Consider the following 13,518-nt stretch of genomic DNA (forward strand, 5'->3'; position numbering starts at 1 on the left):
CAGTGCTGCTGCTTTTTTGTACCGCTGCAAAAATGGATTTTAAACTGAGCTGCCGGCTCCTCTTCATTTCTGCGCCGCGTCCTGGCTGTCTGTCTATGAAGGCTGATTTATGGTTCTGCGTTAAATCGACGCAGAACCTACGCCGTAGGGTTACGCCGTAGGGTTACGCCGTAGGTTACGCGGCGACGCGCACTGTACGGTGCGCGTCGCCGCGTAACCGTATGCTCTGCGTCGATTTAACGCAGAACCATAAATCAGCCTTGAGCAGCACTGAGGGGAGAAAGGAGGGAGGAGGGGGAGCGGGGAGGCCGTGCCGTTTTCGCATCGCCTTCGCACAGGGTGTCTTGATGATTTGCAATTACAGGCTGAGCCTACCGTTAGATTTTAAACTGTAAAAAGTGGTGGGGACAAAAACATGATTTTGAAAAGTGGGGGGGACATGTCCCCCCTCTTCCCAGTGGAAATTGCGCCCTTGCAAAGCAACAATCAAAACTTGTGGCCAACAAGAGCACAAACAGAGCTGAAGTCACACAAATGCACACTGATCATGAGTTTAGTGATTACAAACTATTCAGCAGCAGGCAAAACCACCTCTCTGAAAATGTTTAATAATGTAAAAATAGCCCCAGTCAAACCGTCCTCAAGCATGTTTGTGTTTGTTGAAAAACTTCAATCCTCCATGTTCTTTCCTTTCAGACTCATCTTTGTCCAAGATGAGCCCCTGCTCCGAGGTGGGGAAACCCTGTAACCCCTGTCTGGATGCAGCGAAGGCTTGCAACCTCAACGAGACGTGTAAACGCCTACGGTCTAACTACAACACCATCTGTCGCAAGGCCACGCCCCCACAGTCCTCTGCAGCCAACCAGGAGCCTTGCAGCAGGAAGAGGTGTCAGAAGGTCAGTACAGAGATGATCTCTGAGTGTCATGTCAAACTGCAAACAGCTTCAAACTGCCTATGTTCAATTGTGACGCTCAGGTCCTCAGAAGAAGAAAATATCAACTTCGGTGTAAACCTGTATAAAAACTGTATAAGACAGTGGACGAAGCATGAGGTCATGGGACCCGTTGGTTTCTGAAGAGCAGTTTTGAAGCCCATTTTTATTTGTACGAGGTGCAGCCATGTTGCTCAAGAAGCCAACGGGAACACACCCACCACATTTCAATTAAAGTTAGCTTCAATCCCAGCTCCTTCAGCTAAGTCCCACTGAAATATCTGCAGAAGTGCCCTCAGATGTTTACAGCGGGATATACCATTCAACATGTTGACTTAAAGGGGACCTATTATCGCATGTAATACCTATTTTGAACAAGCCTAGAATGTCTTAAAAATACGCTTTTGATATTTTTTGCTAAATAAATTAGAAATTCAGCCTCTGAGCCATGTCTTTATCTTCCCATTCTCTAACCTCATTATCTATGCGGGATTCTGAGTGGGTGGGGAGGCTATGATATTGAGCCACTGTGCTGATTGGCTGCTTGAATGATGCGTAGCAGGGGAGGGCACAAAGCATCGCTACAACCAACAACAGAGCAATTCGCATGTCTAGCTCGAACAGACGCCATCATGATACACCGTTTTAAAAAATGGCGGAAGCGCCGGCCGGCGGAGTTGTTGTTGTTGTTCCGGCCAGAGTTAGTTGTGGGCGTGGTTTCACCCATTGGAGGCCAACCGATTTAAATCGCTTCTGTCGTTACATAATGACGGGAGCAGAATCTTATTGGCTCGTAGATCCACATCACACTGGACGGCTCATCCGGGCGGCTGTACAGACACTGCAGAATTTGGTTGCTTTTCTTCCTTCTCTGAGTTGGCAGGCTGAGGGGAGACCACTTTATATATGTTAAAGCAAGAAAAAACCTGTTTTTCATAATAGGTCCCCTTTAAAGGGAAAGTTCGTTTTTTTACAACCTGGACCTTATTTCTGGCATTTTTTATGGTTGTATACTCACCCAGAGGTGTTTGGTGTCATTTGGAGTCCTTCGGAAGATATTAGGAGTTTTTTGCGAGCCGCTTCTCCATATAACGGTAGCGCATAGGGCACAGCGGGACACAGACGATGCAGCGTCTAAATAACACATGATTGCCGCGAAACTCTTCATTTCTTTTATGAATCACTAGATCTGCTTCCAGGACCTGATGTCTTCATCTGGGGTTGTCTGTGTAACAAATAAATCCCTTTGTAAACAAGACCTCTGAACTCATGACGTCATCTCTGTGCGCGCATCGCAGACGCAGCTCCCTGTACAGCTGGAGTTCACTACTGTTAGTTTACTGTTAGTTATTTGAAACATGTCTGAATATTTGTCAAATTCGGAGGTTGTGGACGACGACTTTGAATATAATGGACGTCCTTACCGTTTTGAGCCGGAGTATACGGCTGAAGAGCTCACTGAACGGAGGACAGAGTGCGCGCACAGAGATGGACTCACCTTTGGAGCCAGCCTCTAGCAATCGAGGAACTGCAGCTAATTTCAGTTCCACATGAGCCTCAAGGTGGAGGCAAGACGGTTGCCATTGATAATCCCCCATCTCGGTCAGGCACAAGGGGACAGTGGAAAGAAAAAAACTGTAATTAACAGGACAAATTAACTGAAACAAAGCCATCAGAACCAGAGTCAGCGAGTTTGGACACCTGCCTCGGCCGGTTCGAGGTCTGAAATGACTCGACTGAGATCATGTTGACTCAGTGAACTCTTCACTATCGCTGCATTATTTGTGTTAACCTTGTAAGAGGCTAATGATAAGAACCATTTACTGATCTTGCCTATTTTTCATTTATATATACGTGTAAGCACATTAGACTGTGACTTTATTTACTGAAAGAAAAACTAAGCCAAAACATAGAAATGTTGTGTGTCTGGATGATGAGTCTCTCATGTGGTTTTGGAGGAATTTTGGTCCTTTTATTGGTAAATAACATCAGATTATTGTGTTCAATAGAATACTGGTTAGTTCCTCCAATGACACCTTCTTACAGCATTTGGGGGGAATCAAAAGCTCAACATCACCATGAGTCCTGTATGCTGCTCTTCATCTCAGGGACATGATTTGTTCACAGTTCTGCCATAAAACAGTGTCCTGAATCTCTAAAATCTCCTCCACTGTCGGCTTGTCCCAGAAATCCAGGGGCGGTTAGGTACGCAGTAGGGATGTCCCGATACCATTTTTTCACACCGAGTACGAGTACGAGTATTTTAATTTGTGTACTCGCCGATACCGAGTACCGATCCAATACTTCTACCACAAAAATAACTAGGCTAAAAATGCAATGAAAAATGCAATGAATTGGAAGAGGAAGGTTTTATTTGCAACAGAAATTTTAAACAAAACTCAGCCAGCGGGGCTTTCCTCCGCGCTTTAGTCTCATCGCAGGTACATCAACTGAGCATGTGCGGTGCTTCACCTGAAGCCGTCCGTGTGAAACAACATAAACAATCAGCTAGAATTTAAAAAAACAGGCTAAATGAAATGATTATACACACTCTTGTACAGTAGGTGGCGGTATGCACCTTAAAGTTGGTTGCGATCCACCAATAAAACAGAAGAAGAAGTAGAACATAAACAATCCCATTGTTACAGCCTGGTTATAGAGTGATAACCGTGGGTGAGACTGGCAGTGCCGTTTCAGGCAAGATAGAGACAATTAATGTAAGCAGGATAGGATGTCAGCAGTGTGGACATATTTCAAAATAAGGGACGACGACAGAGGCAAGACAGACTGCAGGCTGTCGGCACGGATAACCGGCTAACGCGGCTAACGCGGCTAACGCGGCTAACCGGAATGTAACAATGGGATTGTTTATGTTGTACTGTGAGTTACGTGGAGTGTTTAATAAAGTTCCCTGTGAGTAAGGGTAATACTCAACCGTCCAGTTTGTATAATTAAGAAAGATAGAATTTACTGAAACATGGAACAGCTGGCTACAGACACAGAGCAGCAGTTCCGCTGCTGCTGCTCAGCCAGGCTGTAGACTGACCTGGGGAGCCACGGGTCGGCTCAACATCTCCCCTTAGTGGCGCTAACCAGTAACTACAAGTATCGGTTTTTACGAGTACGAGTATATGAGGGCAGTATCGGCCCCGATACCGATACCAGTACCGGTATCGGCCGGAGGACCTCAGGGTCCGCGAGGGTCGATACGGTAAAAGTAATGCAGACAAATAAGAAGGCCCAAGACCATTAAGTCTTAAGTCTAAGGGCCGGAGCTTCGGGAGCTGCATGCTGGCCTGCGGTCCCCACCCCTGGTCATCCCGCTGCTGCTTCCACCTGCCTGCTGTGCTGCTGCCGTCCCTGACCCCCCAGTCTGGCCCTCGGCAGGAGGGTCCCCCCTTATGGGCCTGGTCCTGCTCAAGGTCTTCCCTCCTAAAGGGGAGTTTTTCCTTGCCACCGTTTGGCTTAAGGTTTTTTTCCCACTAGGGGAGTTTTTACCTGCCATTGTTTATGTAATAACTGCTCGGGGGTCATGTTCTGGGTATGGGTCCCTGGAAAGCGTCTAGAGACAACTTTTGTTGTATTAGACGCTATATAATTAAAATTGAATTGAAAAAATTGAATTTAAGACACTTAAAAACTAGTAAAAGAACCTTAAAATCGATCCTGAAGCGCACAGGGAGGCAATGCAGCGATTTTAAAACAGGTGTAATGTGCTCCCGCCCTCTGGTCCTCGTCAGCACGCGTGCGGCTGAATTCTGTAATAATTGTTGGCTGTACATGTTATTTTTGGGAAGACCAGAGAGCAGGGCGTTACAATAATCACAATAATAATACAATAATAATGTATTATTAATAATAATAATGTACAATAATACAATAATAATAAACGACATGAGATAAAAGCATGCATTAGCACCTCAGTACTAGCCTGAGAGAGAAACGGGCAACTCTGGCTGTTCTTAAGATGGTAAAAACCTATCTTTGTTATGTTTTTAATATGTGGAATAAAATTGAGCTCAGAGTCAAAAATCACGCCGAGATTTTTAACTGATTTTGAGGGTTTAAAATCCTGTAACTTTGGTAAAATCATTGCTGATGTCTTTTCTCCTTGGCATTGTGTTAACAGACATCCAGATGTTTTCCACTGTCAGTCTCTCCAAACGTCTGCTTCCACAGATGTGCTCACACTGATCAGTTCAACTGCATTTGACGAGCATCACGTTGTTGCTTCCCGTAATTACTGCGCTGCAGAGACGGCTGTGAATGAAACATGCACATATCCCACCTCCCCTGTGTGTTTCAGGCCCTGCGGCAGTTCTTCGAGCGTGTTTCGTGGGAGCTCAGCTACCCGTTGCTGTTCTGCTCGTGCCCGGACCAGGCGTGCGCCGAGCGCCGCCGCCGCACCATCGTCCCGTCCTGCTCCCACCAGGAGAGGCACAAGCCCAACTGCCTGGAGCTGCGACGCACCTGCCGCTCGGACGCTCTCTGCAGGTGAGCAACGCTGTCGTCATTCTCTCTCGGCCCACTGCAGCTTGTTGCTCTGATTGAGACCAGAGACAAGGAGGAGTCAGTCAGACGAATCAGAAGCTGAAGAGTTTAATTGCAGAGACATCTCCCAGACTCTCAAGCTAAATGTTCACATTTGTTTGATAAATGTTTGAAGGTTAGAGAGGACCCCGATCCCCTCCTCCCTCTCAGAGGACAGCCGAGGCGTCCTTGAGCAAAGAGCATGATTGGTTTGCTTTCCTGCATATTAAAGAGCAGAATACAGAGATGAAGAGAGGGTACCAAAGAGGAAAATAAGAGTAGGAAACAGAGGAAAAGTAGATTAGGAGAAGACCTGGAAGCTGACTTTAATGTTTAATGTCAGTTTAAATCTGGACCATGTCATGTGACCTCCATTCCGAGACCTGGTCATTCCAGCTGAGAGAATAGCAAAACAATTCATAGAAGTTAAACCTTGATTTTATGAAAATGGCAGAAGATATTTGAAATCTGAATCAGAGTACTTGTTCTTGGTTAAACCTGTAACGGCTGCTCTCGCTGGAGCTCTGCTGAAGTAGTTAGTTGTCAGAGCGCAACGTTTTAAGAGGATTTAAAAATGCAAGAGTTATTTGAATAAGGAAAACATTTTTAAATATTGTAAAAACCAAAATATTTACAAATTTAGAAAGTATTGAATCCAGAAGAAACTGAGAATTTTGATATTCAAATCGTTCAGGTTTGCTCTTGCTGGTAGTTAAAGGTTAAATAAGAAGAATAACGATTTGCATTCATATAAATAAAGAAGTCACCAACTTGATGGTGAGCTCTAGACCCAAAGAAGAAAACATTTCTGTTGATTTAATTGTTACAAGTGAACGCTAACGAGGTCTAGTAAGTGTTGAGGACCTGTGGCTGCTCCCTGAGGATGAGGCCAGGATCACATTTCAAATATGGATTATTGATTGAGTTTTATTTGATGCATCATTGAACTACTGGAACGTTCTGTTATAGATGATCTTCTGTTTGTCTTCATCTGATCCATAACTGTGAACCTAAAGAGCTCCAGAGGTTGATGCTCTGATGCTGAAGGTATTCATGAAAATGTTAAAAAAAATAAATAAATATAAAAGTTTGGACACACCTTCTCATTCAAACAAATGGGCAAGTGTTTCCAAACTTTTGGTCTGCAAGTTTAATCATACTTTTGACAAAATTAAAAAAGGTTGAAAAAAAGTATGAATAACTTCTGAAAAAGCGAAACACTTTGGTAAAAAAACACATTATTCATTCATCCATTTTGTTCCGCTTCTCTGAGGTTGGGTCATGGGACAGTGACCTAAACAGGGAAGCCCAGACGTCCCTCTCTCAGGCCCTAAACATATTAATCAAACTTTAAAGGGAACCCTGTCTATTAAGACATGTAGGTCTTAAAAGATAAATGTTGGTATCAATTATAACAATGTGATATAAAAAACCTTTTTGATGTCTTCGTTTTTATAAAATTTGAAAACATAATTTAACTCGTAGGTCACCATTGTTGTTTATGTTTGCATCTGTGTTTCTGGTGCGCATAATAATGTCACCATGCGCCGTGCGCACTTTATCCAATTTGTCACTGCAAAGTTTTGTTTGAGGAAAAAAGATCTTTGAAATACTTATTGAACACTGAATAGCCAACCAACCTATCCTCTCCCTAATGGATAGTGGAATATTCAGGCCGGGTGAGACTCTGAAATAGAGCAGTGGACGGACTGTTTCTGTGTCTATTAGGAAATTGAATCCTGGCGGCGCCACTGTTCTAATGATTTATAAAGCATAGGACAGCGGTGGATGCTAATAATCTCCAAAATTATTGATATTGGAATACGTTTTATCACACAATAGCTTAAAGTGAACAGCTGTTGACAAAAACACGAGCTCTTGACAGCAAACGCTCTCCTCCTCTGTTTGCATTGAGACGCAGTTGCTGGGATTTTTTTCCCACTCTCGCCTCATCCCGTCTTTTTTGGTCTTCATTTGGCTCGTTTTGAGATATGTTTTCAGTGTTGTCTTCCTCCTTGACCTTGTGCTCGGGTTCAAATTGAAATGGCTGAACAGATGACATGTTTATCCTCTGGATTATCTCATTGAACAGTCAAAACAGTGTACGGGGGCCAGCAGGTGCAACCGTGTGACATCACTACCCAGAATGCATTGCGGTGTAAACAACAATGGCGACCTACGAGTTAAATTATATTTTCAAATTTTATAAAAACGAAGATATCAAAAAGGTTTTTTATATCACATTGTTATAATTGATACCAACATTTATCTTTTAAGACCTACATGTCTTAATAGACAGGGTTCCCTTTAACTGAATTTGCCCAAAATGTCAGTAAATCAGTATCTGTTACAAAGTTGCAGGTTTGAATGATAGGCTCCCATACCTGCCAACATTGGGCTGTGAAAAAGAGGGGGATTTTCTGGGGTAGTGGTTGGAATGCTCCACTCACAACATCCCCGCCCTGATATAAACATTACAACTTTTAATGAGCTTTAAATCCATAGCTACAATGAAATGTGCTAAAATGTACCTCCCAAAATGACTCTACAGCCTTCTTGGAGCCAAATATGTTTAATATTAATAACAATAAAATACAATATACAATTGTACATACAATAATAACAAAAAACAATGCTGTCAATAATGTCATCTTCTTAACCACACACATACTGAATCACGCACTGAGGTGGTGGTGGTGTGTGTGTTGGCGTGTGTGTGTCCAGGACTTCAATTTTCCAGGTTCCCTTTGTCACCAAAGGACCTGTTGTAATTGTAGGTGGCAGACTTTGCAGCTTCAATCACTTTCTTGGAGGGTACATACTTGTGGCCAGGGCTGGTATGGTTTGTCTTGCAAGAAAGGAGTGTGCAAAGAGTAGAATTATCCATACTCATTGTGTTTCCTGTGAGGATCTTTTCCACCATGCTGAATGACCTCTCTGAGCTTGCATTGCTGTGAGGGATGCAGAGCTTTGCCTTCATCAGTGATGCCGGATTTGTAAAGCTCTCCTCTTTATTATTTCTATTGATGCCTCTTGTTTTGCACTATCCCCTTTGCTGCTGTACACTGCGAGTTTCCCCGCTGTGGGACTAATAAAGGAATATCTTATCTTATCTTATATCTTATCTTATCTTTCCCTAGAAGGCCCCACAACCTGTCAACTCTCTCTTCCTGTGGGAGATCCTTGCTTGCTATGACTTGATACTCCACCAACTCTTCCCTCAGATTTCTTTCAAAGCATTTTCTCAAACAAAACAAATTTTCTAATTTTCAAATAACAAAATAACATATTTGAACCATTTTCCAGACAATAAAATAACTGAAAAAATCTGAAAGATGCTTCAAATATGTTATTTTGTAACTTGAAAAATTTTAAATATGTTTATGTAAAATATGTTTTGCTGATGAGAAAATATGTTTCTCTATTTTTCTTATTTTTTTGAGGGGGGGATATATATTGTTTTTCGGCACTACCTTGTTCTCTACAGCTGATATAACATGAATTACTCCTATGTGGGATCAATAAAGTTCTTATTTTTGCCATCTGAGAAAATTAAATACATTATATTTGGTGCCTAACTGTTTCCAAGTATATTAGTGCGTGTGTGAATGAATAAATGAGACGTAAAACGTACATTTCTTTGTAAAAAGGCGCTTTATGAAAATAAGTCAATTTACTTGTATTAGTTTACAGTGTAGTCTTGCCACATCCAATATGGCGGCGGCGTTGACGTACGGCTCAGCGCTCGATGGGGCGTCTACGTAGCTTGGACGTAGGCAGTGACGTATGGCACGCAAGGCACGTAGGGCAGGTGCTTTTGGGTTGGGTTGCCAGGTTGCCAGGTACCACGACACATTAAACACCATTGACTCATTTCACTTTAAAATCGGGAGATAAGCGGGAGAAATTACAAATCGGGAGCAGGGCGGGAGAAATGGTTGAAAATCGGGAGACTCCCGCATAAATCGGGAGTGGATGCTTGATGCTTAGAGTAGTGTTCGTCGGCCCTGCCTGTTTAGATGTTTCCATGCTCAAACACACAGGATGGGAACACTGTTAGCTTGTCATGGAGGTCTAAACAAGTCTGTCTACAGTCCACTAACCTGAGCCAGGTGTGTTAGAGCAGAGTAACATCCAACACATGCAGGACGATGGTTCCTGGGGAGCAGGGTTGAAGAACGCTGGCTTACAGAGTTCATCCATAACCTAAGATGGTTAAAATATCCAGCAAGTGTGTGCAGGCAGTAAAATTATCACCTGGTATCACTTTGTGTTTTTACAGATCTGCTGCTGTTTCAGACTCTGAGACTAAAAGTCTGTTTTCTCACAGTGATTATTCTGAGTACCTGTAACCTTGAGAGAAATCAGATAATTGTGTGTTTCTGCTTATAATCATAGCGAAGATGCTTCAATTGATTTCCTTTAAAACACAGATTTTCATCAGCTTGTGAATGAGGCATTTGTTGGAGTCAAACTCTGTCATCTTTCAATTCCTGACCCTAATATTAGCATCCCTACGTTCAGTATTAGATCAAGCGTGTAATGTTTTATATAAAATAAAACAAACTCACACCACCCAGCTCTGATATTTATAGTTTGGTACACAAGTAGATTTAGTATTTCAACAAGTACAAACATGCCAGGAAATCAAAAGCACTAAATTAGCCAAGCAACTCAACGAGTAAGGTGATGGAATTTTTGATGAAAAATCTGAATCTGGGTTGCAAAGGGACAAACATTTCAACATCTGGAAATTTCCAATATTTCCATCACCTGCATGCATTTAGTATAGTTACTGGTTTTATTTGTATATTTATTTTATTGTAATGCACTGTAAATACAAGTGATTGACTGGTAATATCATCAATATTTGCTGAGGTGGACGTTTATTTTTGGACTGAAATAATGTGACTGCGAAATATTAAGTTGAGGGTGAATCATTTCTGTCCAGACCAGTTTTATTAGTTTGTTTATTTTCTTTTTTTAATGATTCTTCTGAACCATAAAATCAAAAGCAGTGTCTGAGTTTCCTTAGTCAGTGTTCAGTAAATTCTGTGTTATCAGTTGTGTCAGTTTGAAACTATTTTAGTGACCATTGTTGGCATTCCTTCCTTTAAAGGGAGGAAACAAACACGTATGTCCACGTCTTTAGGTTCCATTTTGTAGGTTAATCTGAATTTTGAATTTTTTTCCCCCCGATTTATTCTTATTAACACATGTTCTCGGTAATGCCCTGTAGCAAGCTCGTTGCCATAGGGGCCGACCGACAGGACAGAGGACACAGGGTTTAGTGCAGGAACTCTTTATTCTCTTCTTTCACCCAAGACACACGTGCCGTCACCTTCAGCAGCTTCCTCCAGCAGCCCCTTGCTGGTGTGCAGCTGCTCCTTATGAAGGCAGGCAGGGTGGAGAGGCCGATTGGGCACAGGTGTGCCCAATCAACTGAGTGGCTGCTCCTCCACCCTGCCACACACCCTTATCGCCTAACTCAGGCCGGGGACCATCCGGCCTAGCCAACTCCCCCCCCTTCCCCCCCCTCGGAGCGGGAGAGGACCGGTCGGGAGGTCGCCCTCGACGTTGGGCCAACCACCGAGAGGGCCGTTCTCGGGACTGGGCCCAGGGTGGCCTTGGGCCAGACGGCATCCACGGCCCTGGCCGGGGTGCGCCCAGGACCACCCCCTCCCCGACGCAGCCCTGCTCGAGCAGCTGGTCCACCTCCAGAACTGCCGCGTCCATGACCGCCCTGGCGACCGTCGTCTCCGCCTCCGTGACCTCCGCCTCCGCGACCTCCACGTCCAGGACCACCTCCGGAACCGGCGCGCCCAGGACCACCTCCTGAACCGGCGCGTCCAGGACCACCTCCTGAACCGGCGCGTCCAGGACCGTCTCCTGGACCAGCGCGTCCAGGACCGCCTCAGGAACCGGCGCGCCCAGGACCGCCTCCTGAACCGGCGCCTCCAGGACCGCCTCCGGAACCGGCGCGTCCAGGACCGTCTCCTGGACCTCCACGTCCAGGACCGCCTCCGGAACCGGCGCGTCCAGGACCGTCTCCTGGACCGGCGCGTCCAGGACCGCCTCAGGAACCGGCGCGTCCAGGACCGCCTCAGAAACCGGCGTGTCCAGGACCGCCGAAGGAACAGGCGCGTCCAGGACCGCCGAGGGAACCGGCGCGTCCAGGACCGCCTCAGGAACCGGCGCGTCCAGAACCGCCGAAGGCCGCCCCAGACGGTCCCGCATCGCTCGCCTCACCTAAGGCCATCTGAAGGAGAAGGGGTTGTCCTCCGAGGACCGCCCTGGACAGTCCAGCGCCACTCGCCGCACGTCTGGGTAGGTGAAGGAACGGCCTGTCCTCCGCGAGCAGAGTAGGCGGGCGACCCCACCCTGCCTGCTGCTGAGCTGCCAGCGTCTCCAGCGCTGCGGCCTGCCACTCCGCCTGGCTCTGGATCAGGGCTGCTATGTCCGCCAGCACCTGTGCCAGCGCCTCCATCCTGTCGGGCCCCACGTTGGGCGCCAGTGTAGCAAGCTCGTTGCCACTGGGGCCGACCGACAGGACAGAGGACACAGGGTTTTGTGCAGGAACTCTTTATTCTCTTCTTTCACCCAAGACACAGGTGCCGTCACCTTCAGCAGCTTCCTCCAGCAGCCCCTTGCTGGTGTGCAGCTGCTCCTTATGAAGGCAGGCAGGGTGGAGAGGCCGATTGGGCACAGGTGTGCCCAATCAACTGAGTGGCTGCTCCTTCACCCTGCCACATGCCCAATGTAATGTTTAAAAAAAAATCCCAGAATCTATTAAGCAGTTAGTTTTTATACATTTCTACAATTGCTGTGGATACAAGCAATGGATCCCAGCCTTGGAAGGGAGGGTTTAGGACTGAGCTGAACCACAGCAGAGGCGGGGGGGTGGGGGAGGGCATGACCTGTATGTGTTCAGTTCAGATCTTGTGAGTGGGTTAGATATATATGAAAGCAGCAGATAAACGTGGTATAGACTCCAGCCTCCCTGCAACCCTGAATAAAGTAGAACATTTGTGAACCAACAAATGATTTAAAACAGAAATAAATGACATTAGAAATGAAATTCAAGTAATTATCTGTATTATTAATGTCCAAACCCAGAAATGCTTGTTCATGAAGCATGAAGCTTGTCGTATGCAACAGCATCTTTCCTTGACATCAGGTTTGAAGGTCCTTTTTACCTTAACGAGGCTGGCTGATGAAATCTTCATCACACCAGACACGCACACGCATACAGGCGGATGCACGACGTTGCTAGAGGCAACACAAATGGAAAATCTCAGTGAAATTGACTGTTCATGATAATAATTTATACAAGATCATCACCCGATGGGCAGAGGATATTTACTTTGTTAACAAATGTGATAGAAAAATAATTGAAATATTCCTCAAAGAAAGATTGGAATTAATTTGTATATTTCTCTCTCTACAGCACAGAAGATCATTAAACCATTCAAGGATGCAATTTTAGTGTGTAAAGGGAATGAGTCTAAAGAGGTTGAGAAGATGAGTCTAAAGGTGACGACGACATCACTGGACTCGGAGTCTTCTAGGTGGAAACCTTGTCCTGGGTCTATGTCATTGTTTTAGTGTTATGTTGAAACTTCTTCTTTCTGTGTTAAGTTCTGGTTTGACTTCCCTTGGTCCCATCTGATGGTTTTACACCTGGGGTTTAACAGTGCTCTTCACCATGTCTACAAGGGGTTTCATACTGCTCATAATGTCAAGATGTGTTTTTAGTCTTTGACTAAAGCCAGGACAGTGACTTAGCTCAGTTCTTCTTTGCCACAGCTGCTGGTTCCTCCCAAGGTGCAACTTATAGATCAAGCCTCAGCCCAGGTCTTCGCCAGTCCCTCTGCCAATAAACACCCAGGTCTGTGCTGCAGCCATGAGTACTGCTGGCACAGCCAAGACCCATGTCAAGGTCTTCTCTGCCACAGGCTACTCTCAAGCCTCTGCCAAAGTCCTCACTGCCCACCTCACCAGCACCTCCTGGATTTGGATTTGTCCTGCACTTTGTTGCTACCGTGGTCTCCAACCA

General features: G+C 45.2%; 1 protein-coding gene across 1 annotated transcript in view; it reads left to right on the forward strand.

Annotated features, from left to right (window-relative positions):
• The window catches only part of LOC133455497 (GDNF family receptor alpha-2-like), a 168,036-nt gene that overhangs the window by 38,936 nt on the left and 115,582 nt on the right, over positions 1-13,518 (forward strand). The window contains exons 2-3 of the mRNA XM_061734569.1: positions 697-896; positions 5,239-5,426. Coding sequence (XP_061590553.1) covers positions 697-896; positions 5,239-5,426 — 388 coding nt within the window. The remainder of the gene's footprint in view (positions 1-696; positions 897-5,238; positions 5,427-13,518) is intronic.

This window comes from Cololabis saira, chromosome 11, assembly GCF_033807715.1.
Source record: "Cololabis saira isolate AMF1-May2022 chromosome 11, fColSai1.1, whole genome shotgun sequence".
NCBI lineage: Eukaryota > Metazoa > Chordata > Actinopteri > Beloniformes > Belonidae > Cololabis > Cololabis saira.